This window comes from Dermacentor andersoni, chromosome 6 (assembly GCF_023375885.2).
Source record: "Dermacentor andersoni chromosome 6, qqDerAnde1_hic_scaffold, whole genome shotgun sequence".
Classification (NCBI taxonomy): domain Eukaryota; kingdom Metazoa; phylum Arthropoda; class Arachnida; order Ixodida; family Ixodidae; genus Dermacentor; species Dermacentor andersoni.
The window spans coordinates 8,402,225-8,418,643 of NC_092819.1; the positions used below are offsets into that span (position 1 = coordinate 8,402,225).

A 16,419-nucleotide genomic window follows, 5' to 3' on the forward strand; every position below is an offset into this window, starting at 1 on the left:
TTATTCAGCTTTGTCTCTCAGTAAATGGAACTCCCGATAAACGGAACCAATTTCGCTGGTCCCTTGAGGTTCCATTTAAAGAGCATTCTGCATTACCTTAAAGGATAAAGTCATGTACGAAGAGCACTTGTTCAGCAAAGCTGCCCCCAGCACTAAACCAGTGGACAGATCAGGAGCTGTGATGCAAGAGCACCTCGCAGGTGGGCAGCACTCCCTGAACGTCTCAGAGAGGTGGCTCGCTTTGTTTGCATTTTTGCCCTTCACACCGATGGCACAAAAAGAAAATCAATAGTATTGATTTGCATGCTACTTAATTGTACAAATGTTAATCGTTTTGGCAAAAATAAGTGCTCCAATGAACTCAACCTGAATTCCATATGCCATCGACCGTGACTGCAGTGTCCAGTGAGCTATGCCTACCGACTCTATCAGCAGCTGTCAGTGCAAGGCGCACCGTTGTCAGTGTCGCGTGCACAAGCATGCATTTATTCTGAAACGAAGCAGGGTCATGCCAAAATGTTTGTTTTGTACTTGTTGACTAGGTAACATTCCAAGCGTAGATGAAAGAGGTCGCCAGATCTGGGTGGAGCCTACTCGATGTTCGCTCATTCACATGTCCGTCCCATGTGTCCCAAATGGGTGTTTGCTTTTTAACCCTTTGAGGGTCGATTTTTTTCACCATATGCGACCTCCCAGGATTGATTTTTTTTTAATTCAAGATTCAAATTTTTCTGAGGGGCCTATTTAGAAAAACTTGCCGTAATTTTTCTAGGGTGACCGTAAAGTGAGAAAAAAATATTTTGCGTTGGCATATATGTATTGTTTGTTCATGAATAACAACAATAAAAGAAGGAAATAAACTTATGAGAATTAAAGCTTGGTGCATTGTTATACACATAAGGCTTAGAAAATGCGCACACGAGAATATTTTGCAAGTGTCAAATGTTCCTGCTCTTACACTAATATTTACGTCCATAGCGTAATCGAACTACGTAGGTGAGCGCACTCAAGAAAAACGGTGGTTGCGTGCCCGTCAAAAAAGCACAACATGTGACAAACTTCTGCTAATCTTCATCTTATCGCCAACCAGAGGCAATTAGTTTTCGCGTCTCCAAAAGAAGAAAACAAAAGGAAACGCATGCACGGCGGCATCCTTCCTATGCGCACCCCTGTGAGCACTAAACGAGCGAGAAACAGGCGGTCGGCCTTTGAGCTATTAGTAACGAGATAGCCATCAGTTTTGTGAGCACAAGAAGCCGGAACTGCCCACGGAAAAAAACCCAAACCGCCGCCTGCCCACAAATGCGCCAACACGCGAGCGGTAGTATATAGGCACGCCGGAGCAAACTAGCTCTAAAACAAACTGTGCAACGAAAACCGAGAAAGGGAGACACGAGAAAAAAATTCCCTGTATTCCCACAAAGTGGCAGCACATGACAGAAAAGAAAAAGTTACGAAATTGGCGCGCTTTAAACGTACAGACGGCACCGTAAAAAAATATATGGCATCGACCATTTTGGACTTTCTTGTGGCGCCGTATGTTTATGTCATTGACTCCCAAAGGGTTAAGCTCGAGCGTACAGACCACGCATCAAATAGGATGCCAGATTGTACCATGTGTTTCCTTCAAAGTTCCCCCGCCCGGCTCAGTGGCAAAAAATCCACTCTACCGAAATACAAAAACCGGAAATTGACCCTCAAAATTCCTATAATTCCTCTGGCACCACAGGTGGAACTGGCTTTTCCAAACACAGTCTATTAAACAAAGTGCTATGTGCGTATTAGTCGACTTCCGTTAATTTGACTTTGATGGTATTTTCAGTTGCAATGAGCTGAATTATTTGGGGTGCCAAATAAAAGAGGCAGAAGAAATGTTGAAACACCGCAATGCTTTATTTGGCAGTAGTTACCTGATTCAGATGCGTCTCCAAGCTTAATTCAAACCCAGTTTTAGTCAGAGCAGAAAACCATGTGCACCCGTATCTTATGCACCCACAATTTTATAATTAAAAGATGCTGCATTCCTTTAGTTTTGTCACTCAGAAATGATGAAACTTGAAGAGTTTACCTTCAAAGAATGAAAATTTATCTAAACGTAATGTCCATTCTCATCCCTCTTACACAGCTCTTTAGTGCTATGGACTACAACATGTCATTCTCCATGTACTTCACTACATTTGATATTCTACCTTTCTTGAATGACTCTATAACCATTGCGAGGGGGATGGTGGTCCACACCCAGACTACCACACCTTGGTTCCCGGAAAGACATTACCGGTTCATCACACAACACAAGACTCCGGCACACTGAGAACATGTGATGTTGCTTGGTTGCTGCTAGTAAGTAAAATAAATAACCTCTTTTGAATGAGCATTCGTAATGAAAGTAGCACAATGTTGTCGCCAAACTGCACAAAAATTTGCTCTGTCACCATCTTGTGATTACAGCAGAAATGGCACTGTCCCTGACAGTAGGCTGTTAGAGTCAACAATGCTGCAAATTTGGCTTTCTTAATGTATCCATGTATCCCGTTTTAGCACACGGGCAATTTTGAGAATCAATTTCCTTGGAAAAATATGAATATTAGAATTAATTAAATATGATAAGCCTACATTGCAAACGGCTGTTTTCACTTGAAACTCTGCCGAGGGCAGCCCAAAATTCGTTGCGAACTAGTTGGTTCATACTTGAATTATAAACAAGCTGTGCAAGATGTGCAAGAAAAAGAGAACAGAACAGAGCGCAGTGTTCTGTCCTCTTTTTCAGTGGACAGGCACTGTGCTCTGTCCTGTCTCTTTTTTTTTTTTTTTTCTTTTCTCATCCATGAATTACCATGCTAGGCAATATGCACAAGAAAACAAAAAGAAAACAAGACAGAGCGCAGTGTCCTGCCCTCTTTTTCATTGGACAGGCACTGCGCTCTGTTCTGTCCTTTTTTTCTTTCCTTGTGCATCTTGCGCAAGGCCAACACAGGTTCCCTGTATGGGCCCACTTTTGTGAGCACCGCACCAAACGTGGATCCGCTTGGTTCATAGGCATAGGTAAGAGCACACGTCCAGCCAGATTATGTTGTTTAGTAAGAATTAGCGTTCGCCTCAAAGATGCTATCTTTAAGCTTCCCCTGCTTCATGCTTTTCAGGTGTGGCGGCACTGGTGACTGGGATTCCCGTGGGCGCACACTTTTGTAGCCGCCACTTCATCGGTAATCACAAGCTTGATAAGTCGTGCAGACCGACCTACAATCCCATAATTTTGCCAGCTGTGTATAAGGAGCCTTCCAGCTAACTGTCTGAATTTAATCGACAAGTTTCGCGTGGAGGAACTACTACGATACTGATACGTTACATTGTGAATCTCTTTGCAATGACCGTTTTTCGCAGTTTGTCAATAAAGCTGTTACTCAGCAGATGTGCCTACAAGTATTGGAACATTTTTTAACCTTGTCGCGTATCTTGTGTGGAAGTGCCAATCTTGTCGAATTGTGGTGTACATTCTGGAACGCCTGCAAATTAGGCTGGAATGTGCGAACAGATTTCGACGGCCAGTGATTGTGCTCGTTGCTATTGTGCTTTGAGTGTTGTTTTTCTAGGCACTAGTTCTCCCAATGAAAAGTTCATGGCTTGCTGTTTTGATACTGTGTGGTTCTTCCCCATCACTACAATGGGACAATGTGGGTTTTAAGCTGATCACTTGCGCAGTTGTACCGTAGAGCAAACGTAGTAGTCATCCGAGGTTTAATGGCTAAACGTTTTCATGTAGTTCACAAAAATGATGGCACAATGCTAAATATTGTGCAGGCATCAATTTTAAAAGCTTGAAAGCCTTGCTGGCGGCGATCGCTACCCTTTTATTGTTATTTGTTTGCATGCGTTTCCAAGTTCGCCTCGCCGCACTGCAACTATGCAATGCGGCGAAGCATAAAGTGCTAGCGATTTGCTTGAGTGATTTGCTGAGCTGCTGCTCATACATTTCGCAGTTACAAGTATGCAAAAGCCTAAACTCTGATCCATGCATTTACTCAAACGTCAACTAACCCAAAGCAGAAAAGCACAACTTTGTGCCGAACAGCTGATCGCTTTTTCCTTAGGTTCTCTAAGAAACAGACGTAAAACTCGTGTTGCTTGCTTTGTCACTTATACGTAGTTCTCAGTAGACTCTTCTGCACAAAAATGTGCCATAAACTTATGTCACTAAGCAAACCATTAATAAAAACGTCGTTATTTGTAGTGCATGTATTATAATATGGTGTCGTGTGAAACGTCGTGCTTCTGTGCTGATTTAACGGCATACTCGGCCGTTGCCTGTAGAGACTTATACTTTGTTGCTGCTTCATCTAATTAAAATAGTGAATACTGTAGGCAGATTCCTGCCCAGTCATGAGAGAATGCACGAGTAGTACCTCGCTTGGAATCGCGGCTGAGTGCTCTTTTTTATGACAAAAGAAGCACTTATAAGTGACTGTAAGCATTAAATAGGTTATAAATAAACAGTCAGAGTTGAAGATGCCTAAAATGTACAACGTTTGGCCTTCACAAATGCCAAAATAAGCCGAAATCATACCAGAGGCATCTTAACAATTTGAAGTCTAAGATTAATACCACAAATACAGCCTGTGGTCAACATTCACAAATTGAGCCTGGTGGTTCCGTATATACAGAAACGTTTCAAATAATAACCATATTTGAAGCTCATTATACACTGCAGTTAGGCCTCAGAATGGTTATGAAGAAATTGTGCTTTTAGCTTAAGGGTAGAATTTTCTATTGCTACATGGGAGTACCGTGGTTCAAAACCCACTGATGTCAACTTTTTTTTAGTGTAGTTATTTATTTTTGTAACTGTTGCTCAGTTGCTGCTTGTCGGTAGTGGCAAACCTTTTTTGCCACTTTCACCTGACAAGACTACTGCAAGCAGCGACTTCACAACCGCCAAACAGCCACGTACATCCATTCCACAGTCGCATATGTCCACAGTCGCGCATGTTTATTCCTCTTCGCTCTTTTTCATCTGCTGCTTAGCACATTGGTTGGTGGCAAGCTATGCTTGTATCAACAGTCATGAAGAATAACTACAGCGAAACACCTATTGTACGACTTTCTCAGGACCGCGAAAAAGCGTCGTAAAATGTGAACATAAATTATGCCTATAAATATACTACTTATTTCGCGTGACGGATTTACGAGAAACTTCAATGTAAACTACTAACATACTACTCTGCAGGGCTCGGAAACTCAAATTACCAAAAAAGTTAATGCGATAAGCATTAATGCTGCAGTACCGGTACCAGTCATGCTTTATTCAAACGAACCTTTACGGGCACTCCACTGCCCACTGCCACGATTCCCGCGAGCCGGCACGAACTTTAAAGAAAGTCTGTAAGTTTCTTTTGGACCTTGTTTGATCCATGAACCAAGAGCTTTTGCTCGAGTTGGGCAACGTACAAAAGGAGGTCCTCTGCAGCGTCGCATGAACAGATGAAGTTCCGGATGCCGTCTATGTGCCGTAGCACCTTGGCGAACGTGGTAGGCACAGGCACGGCATCTGTGGCAGCATCATTGCCCTCGTCCGATGTCGCAGCAGTGTTGGCACTAGGCAGAGCCTCCTCAATGGCGCCATCCAGCGACACCTCGCCGCAGATCACAATGTTGCCGTCGGCCTCCAAATACTCGACGAAGGTCGTGGTGAGGTTTAAACCTTCGAAATCGTCGTCAGCGAAGCCTGCATCGGCCTTGAGTGGCAACAAGGTTGTTGCATCCCCCGCAGAGGAGGCAGTCTCTCGCTTAAAGCCACAGTGTTTGAACAAGTTAGCGATGGTGCTTCGCGACACTGCGTTCCACAAACTGGCAATAAAATGCATGGTGTCGAGCACAGTGATATTTTTTTTCCGACTCGCTGCGCTCCATAGCCGCCAGCCAATGCTGCACTAAGCGCTTCCGGTACCCTTGCTTGATGCACTTAATGATGGCGAAGATTCGGGTATCTTACGGTCCCGGGCAATGCTGGCTTTCGTGGCTCCATGCTGCTTTTTCGCTTCCTCGATAATATTCAGCTTATCGCCGAGCGACAGAACTGTCCGCTTTCGGGACATCATGCGTCGCGTTGCTCCACACAACTCAAAACCTCCGCTGAACGCTGGTCGTTAGGATTACGACGAAGAACACGTGCGATAAACCTAGGCCTCTCCACGCTACCTTGTCGGCGATCTCTGCTGCTGGGAAATTGGAAGGAGAGAAATGCTTCCCCAGCGCGACGAGAGGCGACGCCGCCGAGAGGAGAGGGAGAAAGTGATTGTGGAGAAGGCGCTATTTCAGCACAGCGAGCGTCGCGGGTGGCTGCTGGAGGGGGGAGAGAGAAATGAACGCAATTCGCGAGGGTCATCGTATAACGCGAGTCAGGCGTAAAATTGCGTCAGATAACCGGGGTTTTTAATGCATTGCTTCTATGGGGACTTCGCCGGGACTGTGCTAATCCGTCGTAAAACCCGGGTCGTTGCAAAACCGGGGGACGTATAACCGGGGTTCCACACTATTTATTTTGTGATTTCAAGAATTAGCAGTGCGTTATTACACTAAATGCTGTTTGCGTCCTTTGTATGACTTAAATAAAGGACTACTAGAATTTGCAACACCGTCATCACCTGAGCTTACTGATGCTTATCATGCTAAGAACAACAAGTCTTAGCCGTATCTTTAAGATCCTTAGTGGCTACACAAGTTGCCACAACCGAGTTTATTCAATGATGCAACGTAGCATTCTGGGGAGACTATCACAACTTCGTTGCGTAAGTAGCACACTGCCTTGTGGAATGTGGCTTTGTGGAAATCTTTCTCCGCATTAATTTGACGTATATTTGACGCACTTGAAAATATATATTACGGGATCCTGTCACCATACACTTCACAAATGTTCGCGATTGCGCTGACATACCTTCAGGCCCTTCGTTGAAAATAAAGCTAAGCACCTGGTTAAAACTGCACAACAGTCAATCACCGTAAGCACGTTTGTATGGAATACCGTCCCAGCATACCATTATCGCATGCAGAGAGCTTTTTCCCTTTCAGTTAAACCTTTCTGCTTTCGGCTTTCAGCTCTGATTTCTGCTTGCGCATGACTCCGTTCCCTCTTCATCAATTGCAAAGGTGGCCCTTGACCCCGGCTTTGTAGAAAGATTTTACTCATTTCGTGCTCCTTGCTTTGTTGAGCTACAAGAATATGTTAATATATACACGAAACGTCGTAAAATATGAATAAACACGGAGTGCTGAGGAGGTATACTTACTTCCAGGACTATATCGTAGCTTGGCACTGCGAGCTTCGTCTGTGGAATACACTTCCCAATAATGGTGATGGTGTTTTCTTCCTGCCGTTCACGAAGATCATAGGCATGCCCTGCCTCATACAAATGCCTTCCCTTTCCCAAGTTAGTGATCCTACAAATCGTTTACAAGTTTACGAGGCCCTGAAAGCCGCAACAAAGGAGCACGGGCAGTGCTATGATCGCTGTGTATTCTGCTACGCGTCACCCCATGTTTTGCAATTTCGCCATAGTGGTGCTGTTCGCAAGTGTGCCAGTGGCAACGCACAACGGCTGCCCAGTGTCAATAATTGAGTAAATACGGTATCTGGCGAGGGCCAATTTAATTATCTAAACAACAAAAGTCATGGCCCATAGAAATGTAGGGCACTAGCCAGGAGCTTTGGTTGGGATAGAAGTAACTGAAAAACAAAGTTAACTGGAGTTGAATTACCGGAAGTCTACTCTATGATAATTTGGATATTTGCATACAGGTATTTTAGCACTTGCTGGGCAAAACTAAAACTAGCTACAGCAAAACCTCGTTAATTCGGATTTCAAAGGACCGGAAAAAATGTCAGAATTAACGGAATGTTGAATTACCGAGGGTATAAAGAAAACAATAAACAAATGCATACTACATCAACACGCTTTTATTTACTGAATGAATCAGCACATCTTGTTCCTATATACAAAAGCAGTGCGGAATCTGCAATTCACGTCATCTCATGACTGATTAGTTGCAGCGATGAAGGCCTCGTGACTTCCGTCGCAGCGCGTCTTTATCCGAGACGCGCTTTCACTGTGACGTGCACATCCTGATTATTTTTTCACGAGTGAGGTCGTTGCCAACAGACTGTCCACCGATCGTAATGTGGCCAGTGCTCTTCATCCTCAAAAGCTTCCGCTGTGTCTGTAACATTGTGCGTGCAGCCACTGCGGTGATTCCAAACGAAACTATTGTTTGCCGCAACCACTGCAGATGAAACTTCCGCTGCAGTTTTAAAGGCACTCAGCTGACACACACACAGAGTTAAAGCAAAACTACTGTTTGCTGCAGCCGCTGTGGGCAAAACCCATGGTCACTATCGATCCGATCCTGTATGGCGCCTACACCATTATGAAGGCACGCGACCAATACAGTATTATACGTGGTGGTAAATGCAAGAACAAAGGTTGTAAAGGCACAACGCTTTCTAGTGTTCCCGTCGTTCACACACAATTTCCGCTAATGACTATGATGATGCAGACTCTGCCACTCCATTTCAGTTGCACACTAATGCTGTTTTGATTCTTTTGCGTTGTACATTTGCGGCACTCGCCGAGCTCTGAAAGTTGTCCAAATTAACTGGTGTGGAGTCAAATACGTCCGAATTAACGAGCGTTTGATTCTATTAAGTAATGCACAAGCTCACCAGGACCAGAAGGTGAGTCCAAATTATCCCATTTTTTTTAATTAACGAGGCTTTACTGTACAATACACCTACACTTGCTTTTGGCGCATGAACCCGATGTAGTACAAGCACACCCTGAAGGCGCACCCTGAAGGCGTACCCTGAATTCTTTGAGAGTCTCCATGATCTGTTCCGTGGTGTCTTTTGTTGTAGGCAGGAAAATGGGCACAGGCACCGGAATGGGGATGGGCAGTGGTGATGGTACAGCATAGGAGAACATGTGCATGGGAGCTGGCACATAGATTGGCACGGGAACAGGTATGAGCCGTGCTGGACCACCCTCTGAACCAGTCTGGGTTTGCATGTCTGCATAAACAAGAGACGCACCAAATGTTGCAGAAAAAGGTGATTGGAGATTTATGTAGCTTCTCAGCATGAACCCATTCAGCAAAAACAACTTTCATGTACATGCCGTGCCTGATGGGACTATGTGTACCACAGTAAGTCACGTACCGTTACATTACTGCTCAGGTGAAAAGCATTAAATAACGCAAATGTACAAAGAAGAATGCTTACGACTAACACCCATGACAACCCCATACAAAGCTTTACGCAGGCACGAAATGATAATGCACAAAATGATAATATGGCCTGTGAAAACACAGGGAAGGCGGGAGATGGAAATTCAAAATGATGAGCAAAGCGAGAACAAGATAAAAGCAGGAGCCAACGTTTTGACAAGTGGTGCTGTCTTTTTCAAGGTGACATATGGCTTCTGTAAGATCTGCTGGTTAAATGTTCTAAAAATTCGGCAGAATCCATCTCATGATGACTGCCAATGGTAATGAATCAATATAGTGACACAATGCACTGCCACCATCGAAACAAGCTATGTATGATGCATGTACTGCAGCAGGACTCCTCTCTCGCGCTTCTCTAAAAACACTTGGCGCCATCTAGCAGAGCCACAACGAAGCCTGCGTGTTGCCTTCGAAATGCATGGTGCGCCAGTGCATGCGAACGCTGAGAAATTAGTCATGCAGCTGCCAAGTGCCCCCCTCTCTCGCATCTTTCTGGAAGCACTGTGCCATCTAGGGGCACCGCCAAAAAGTCCACGCATGGCCTCCGAGATGAGACATATGTTGTGCTGGTGCGTGCAAATGCTGAGAATTGTTCCCTTGCTTGCAGCACACTTAGTGGCACAAACTCAGGGACCCAAGTTGGCAAGAGCTTCATTGGAGTGGCAGATACCTAGTGCATTCATGGCGCAGCTCACTAAAGCACTGGCGTGAGAGACGTTCATTGACAAGTGGCACATATCCAGTTTGTGGTGCAGCCTGCTAAAGCATCAGGTTGCTGTCCTTGAGGAACCCGCGTGATGTGCGTTCAATTCTGCCCAGCAATGGAGAAACTTAAAGGATCTCTTTCGTCACTGTAGAGCGGCACATTCATAGTGGCGCATACCTAGTTACCCAAACTGACATCAAAGAGGGTCACTGTAGACCAGAACAGACCGAGTGGCACATGCCCAGTGCTTCAAGTCGGCATCAATAAGTTTCATTCAAGAGCAGTACCGACCCAGTCCTGCATCTACAGCGACCAATGTCGGCATGAAACAGGTTCGCTGAAGAGTGGCATGTATGTACACATTGTCACATACTCAGCGACCCAAGTTGGTCCAACAGTTTGCTTCGAACCCTGTTCCCTCCACACAGCATCCCGACGTGCTGCCTTTCGACCATGGACTACCCAGTGACCCAGGTAGACGGGAGAGTGGTTTGAGACAACGAAACAAACAAACAAACAAGACAGACGGACGGACGGACGGACGGACGGACGGACGGACAGACAGACAGACAGACAGACAGACAGACAGACAGACAGATAGATAGCCCCCGTAAAGTTTGTGAAGTACTCAAAAAATGCAAACGCATTAGAAGAAATCGTGCTTAGAGCGTTCATTGATTTATCTAAAAGCACAGTGATCATTTGTTCAGCATCAGCGCTCACCGGTCTGTATTTCCTTGTGGCAGGGTACAGGCCGACAGAATGCAGCCTTGGTGACCATCTGGGGCCGACACAGCACCGACTTATTGCGAAGCAGCTTGGGAAACGGCAGTTGGATTATCACCTCCCGCTCAGATTGCCCAGCTGCCACAGTGGTTGCATCCTTGGTTGAGGGAACAGTCAAGGCCAGGGTGTTGGTTGTTGTGACAACAGGTACAGGCAAAGTCACAGATGTTGCAGTGGTTGAAACAGCAATGCTTGGTGCTCGTGTCACGACTTTGGGCGAAGCATCTGTGGAACTGTTTGAAGGCGTAAGCACTGAAGCGCTCACCACCTGTTTGGAAAGAATTATGTAGAAATGCTTAACGTCGTTGGGCTAGTTGGTGCATTGTATTAGGAAAAAACCATCCAAAAATAGACGCACCCAGGAAACATACAATCCTGTGTATGTTTCCTGTGTACGTCTTTATTTTCGCTGGTTTTTTCTTAATGCAAACAATAAGGTCTCGTCACAGGCAGTGAGGTTCTTGCCCATAGATTTTATATGCTCTGCGAAGACTGCAGTATATTCTAAGGTACGGAAAAGAAGGCCTCTGGAAACTATCAACTATGCACATATGAGGGGCAGAATCTGTGATGTGATACAGCTGTGTGTGATGATGTGGATTGTGTAGCCATGACACGAGAAAGAATCACGTGGGCTTGAGAGAGAGATCACTGAACAACTCAGACAGCAGCTAGCTGACCGGTGGTTCGAGTCTGGGCTTTCGACTACAAGGTGTCCTGGTGCCGTGCGGACCTGGTGGCTGGTGTGTCCCTCTTGCTTTGCTGCTCCCCCTGCGTACCGGCGGTACAGTGAACTAGAAAAGGGCAGTGCAGTGCATGGAGGCAGCGGTGCATAAAGGCACCTGATGCCAGCAGTGGCAAATGGAGCGGCGGTGCTGAAATCGCTCACTCTTGCATGCAGGGCCTATTGTGTGGCTTTTCAGCTCGCATCAACAGCAGTTAGGCCGGCTGAAACTGTGTAACATTCTTCGTCTGTGCAGTTTTTATTTGTCTCTCTCTTTTTTTTTTGCAATTCATGTGAACACCCACAGTTTGCATAAAAATTATACCAAGATTTCGGCCTTCCTGGGCTCTTTTGACTGTCCATTTTCGATTATTGGTCTATGTGAAATGTGGCTTTCAGACCTTTATGGTCTATCAGGTTATTCATGCGAGTATTGCCATCGCGATGGTGATTCATGTGGAGGCTCTGCCATCTACGTGTTAAATGGTTTATCATTCACGAGACAACATGACCCAACTCTGAACCTCCCTAAGTGCTAGTCCATTTGGGCAGAATTTGATACGCTTGCCATAACTAACAACAATCGCAAAGTCGTCTGTTCCAACACTCATTCTCCTGATTCTTCCAGCTTTCTCACCGAACTTTCAGTCATACTACATCGACTGTCTAGCGAAAAGAAAAAATGTTCTAATTCTAGGTGATACTAACATAAACTTCTTAGAAGATTCTCACGCTGTGACTAAAGACTACCTCACCTGCATCTATAGCTATGGCTACCACTGTCTTATAACTGACCCTACAGGCTATCCGAACAGAGGTTCACAGTCTTTAATTGAACATGTGATCTCCAATTTCACCGTGCCCGCTCAAGTTGGTGTTATCGAAACTAATATTACGGACTATTATCTTATATTTCTGTACACTGTCAAATCTATTTCCCAAGTAAATTAATTGCACTTCAGAACCTATTTTGATAACATTAAATACACTAAAATTATTGAAGATGCAGACTGGCTACCAGTTCTTGAAGCTCTAGATCCTGATGTTGCATTAACCAAACTTACCCACATTATTAATACAGTCGACTCTCGTTACAACGGACCCTGAAAACCCGACAAAAACATCCGTTTTATCCGAAGTCAGTAATATCTGAGACGCCTCACTTCTAAAAGTTTCAACATGATGTCAAACAACTTTATAGCAAAGAGTGAGTGACGAACGCCCAAAGTAAAAGTGTGACAGCAGCAGCGAGCGAATTGACCTTCATGCTGTCTCTCACTTCAATGAGAAGTAAACGTCGAAAGCACAGCACACACGAAGCTACTGGCACTGGGCGCACATTGTCCGCATCACAGATTGCTTTGAAGATAATGACCGTGCAGGCGCATACTTTGTTCACATCGCAGATCACTTTAAATATACGGCACCCGTGGTGGCATGCACTTTGTCCACATCGCAGATTGCTTTCAAGATGCAGCGCCCACGGTGGCATGCGCTTTGTCCGCATCACAGACCACTTTCAAGATACGGCACGCCTGCGATAGCATGCACTTTGTCCACATCGCTGATCGCTTTCAAGATACGGTGCCCGCGCTGGCGCGCACATTGTCCACATTGCAGATCGCTTTCAAGATACGGCACGCCCGCGGTGGCATGCACTTTGTCCACATCGCCGATCGCTTTCAAGATACGGTGCCCGCGCTGGCACACACTTTGTCCACATTGCAGATCGCTTTCAAGATATGGCGCCCGCGGTAGCGTGCACTTTGTCCACATCGCTGATCGCTTTCAAGATACGGTGCCCGTGCTGGCGCGCACTTTGTCCACATTGCAGATCGCTTTCAAGATATGGCGCCCGCGGTAGCGTGCACTTTGTCCACATCGCAGATCGCTTTCAAGATACGGTGCCCGCGGTAGCGTGCATTTTGTCCACATCGCTGATCGCTTTCAAGATACGGTGCCCGTGCTGGCGCGCACTTTGTCCACATTGCAGATCGCTTTCAAGATATGGCGCCCGCGGTAGCGTGCACTTTGTCCACATCGCAGATCGCTTTCAAGATACGGTGCCCGCGGTAGCGTGCACTTTGTCCACATCGCTGATCGCTTTCAAGATACGGTGCCCGTGCTGGCGCGCACTTTGTCCACATTGCAGATCGCTTTCAAGATACGGCACGCCCGCGGTGGCATGCACTTTGTCCACATCGCCGATCGCTTTCAAGATACGGTGCCCGCGCTGGCACGCACTTTGTCCACATTGCAGATCGCTTTCAAGATATGGCGCCCGCGGTAGCGTGCACTTTGTCCACATCGCAGATCGCTTTCAAGATACGGTGCCCGCGGTAGCGTGCACTTTGTCCACATCGCCGATCGCTTTCAAGATACGGTGCCCGCGCTGGCACGCACTTTGTCCACATTGCAGATCGCTTTCAAGATATGGCGCCCGCGGTAGCGTGCACTTTGTCCACATCGCAGATCGCTTTCAAGATACGGCACGCCCGCGGTAGCGTGCACTTTGTCTACATCGCCGATCGCTTTCAAGATATGGTGCCCGCGCTGGCACGCACTTTGTCCACATTGCAGATCGCTTTCAAGATATGGCGCCCGCGGTAGCGTGCACTTTGTCCACATCGCTGATCGCTTTCAAGATACGGTGCCCGTGCTGGCGCGCACTTTGTCCACATTGCAGATCGCTTTCAAGATATGGCGCCCGCGGTAGCGTGCACTTTGTCCACATCGCAGATCGCTTTCAAGATACGGTGCCCGCGGTAGCGTGCACTTTGTCCACATCGCTGATCGCTTTCAAGATACGGTGCCCGTGCTGGCGCGCACTTTGTCCACATTGCAGATCGCTTTCAAGATATGGCGCCCGCGGTAGCGTGCACTTTGTCCACATCGCAGATCGCTTTCAAGATACGGTGCCCGCGGTAGCGTGCACTTTGTCCACATCGCTGATCGCTTTGAAGATACGGTGCCCGTGCTGGCGCGCACTTTGTCCACATTGCAGATCGCTTTCAAGATACGGCACGCCCGCGGTGGCATGCACTTTGTCCACATCGCCGATCGCTTTCAAGATACGGTGCCCGCGCTGGCACGCACTTTGTCCACATTGCAGATCGCTTTCAAGATATGGCGCCCGCGGTAGCGTGCACTTTGTCCACATCGCAGATCGCTTTCAAGATACGGTGCCCGCGGTAGCGTGCACTTTGTCCACATCGCCGATCGCTTTCAAGATACGGTGCCCGCGCTGGCACGCACTTTGTCCACATTGCAGATCGCTTTCAAGATATGGCGCCCGCGGTAGCGTGCACTTTGTCCACATCGCTGATCGCTTTCAAGATACGGTGCCCGCGCTGGCACGCACTTTGTCCACATTGCAGATCGCTTTCAAGATATGGCGCCCGCGGTAGCGTGCACTTTGTCCACATCGCAGATCGCTTTCAAGATACGGTGCCCGCGGTAGCGTGCACTTTGTCCACATCGCCGATCGCTTTCAAGATACGGTGCCCGCGCTGGCACGCACTTTGTCCACATTGCAGATCGCTTTCAAGATATGGCGCCCGCGGTAGCGTGCACTTTGTCCACATCGCTGATCGCTTTCAAGATACGGTGCCCGCGCTGGCACGCACTTTGTCCACATTGCAGATCGCTTTCAAGATATGGCGCCCGCGGTAGCGTGCACTTTGTCCACATCGCAGATCGCTTTCAAGATACGGCACGCCCGCGGTAGCGTGCACTTTGTCCACATCGCCGATCGCTTTCAAGATACGGTGCCTGCGCTGGCACGCACTTTGTCCACATTGCAGATCGCTTTCAAGATATGGCGCCCGCGGTAGCGTGCACTTTGTCCACATCGCTGATCGCTTTCAAGATACGGTGCCCGTGCTGGCGCGCACTTTGTCCACATTGCAGATCGCTTTCAAGATATGGCGCCCGCGGTAGCGTGCACTTTGTCCACATCGCAGATCGCTTTCAAGATACGGTGCCCGCGGTAGCGTGCACTTTGTCCACATTGCTGATCGCTTTCAAGATACGGTGCCCGTGCTGGCGCGCACTTTGTCCACATTGCAGATCGCTTTCAAGATATGGCGCCCGCGGTAGCGTGCACTTTGTCCACATCGCAGATCGCTTTCAAGATACGGTGCCCGCGGTAGCGTGCACTTTGTCCACATCGCTGATCGCTTTCAAGATACGGTGCCCGTGCTGGCGCGCACTTTGTCCACATTGCAGATCGCTTTCAAGATACGGCACGCCCGCGGTGGCATGCACTTTGTCCACATCGCCGATCTCTTTCAAGATACGGTGCCCGCGCTGGCACGCACTTTGTCCACATTGCAGATCGCTTTCAAGATATGGCGCCCGCGGTAGCGTGCACTTTGTCCACATCGCAGATCGCTTTCAAGATACGGTGCCCGCGGTAGCGTGCACTTTGTCCACATCGCTGATCGCTTTCAAGATACGGTGCCCGTGCTGGCGCGCACTTTGTCCACATTGCAGATCGCTTTCAATATCCGGTGCCCGCACTGGCACGCACTTTGTCCACATCACAGATCGCTTTCAAGATACGGCGCCCACGTGGCCACGCCATTAACAGCAGCCACGTCTGTGCTTCGCACGCAAAAGATGGCGTGCTTCCGCCCCGCTTTTCTCCCTCCCTCAGGCGTAAGATATTGAGCCGCGATCGTCAGCTGACCATCGCAAGTCAGTTGTTAGCCCTTGTCGACATGGCAAAAGTTCGTTTTATACGCCCGATTTTAACAAAAATTGCCACTAATTTCGTCCACTGTAGCCAATAGTCCTTTGTAGTGCAGTCCATTAAAAGCAAACTTCGTTGCATTAATAAAATAGGTAAAAGAAACTAAGGCTGAAATATCCGTTATATCCAAAAGTCTGTTGCACACGGGTCTGTTGTAATGAGCGTAGACTATACTGCCGT

General features: G+C 47.3%; 1 protein-coding gene across 2 annotated transcripts in view; it reads right to left on the minus strand.

The window, feature by feature from the left end:
• The window catches only part of woc (zinc finger protein without children), a 114,467-nt gene that overhangs the window by 56,507 nt on the left and 41,541 nt on the right, over positions 1-16,419 (minus strand). For both annotated transcript variants that reach the window (XM_050169827.3, XM_055065797.1), the window contains exons 11-12: positions 10,700-11,030; positions 8,850-9,055 (exon numbers count right to left, since the gene is read on the minus strand). In XM_050169827.3, coding sequence (XP_050025784.1) covers positions 8,850-9,055; positions 10,700-11,030 — 537 coding nt within the window. The remainder of the gene's footprint in view (positions 1-8,849; positions 9,056-10,699; positions 11,031-16,419) is intronic.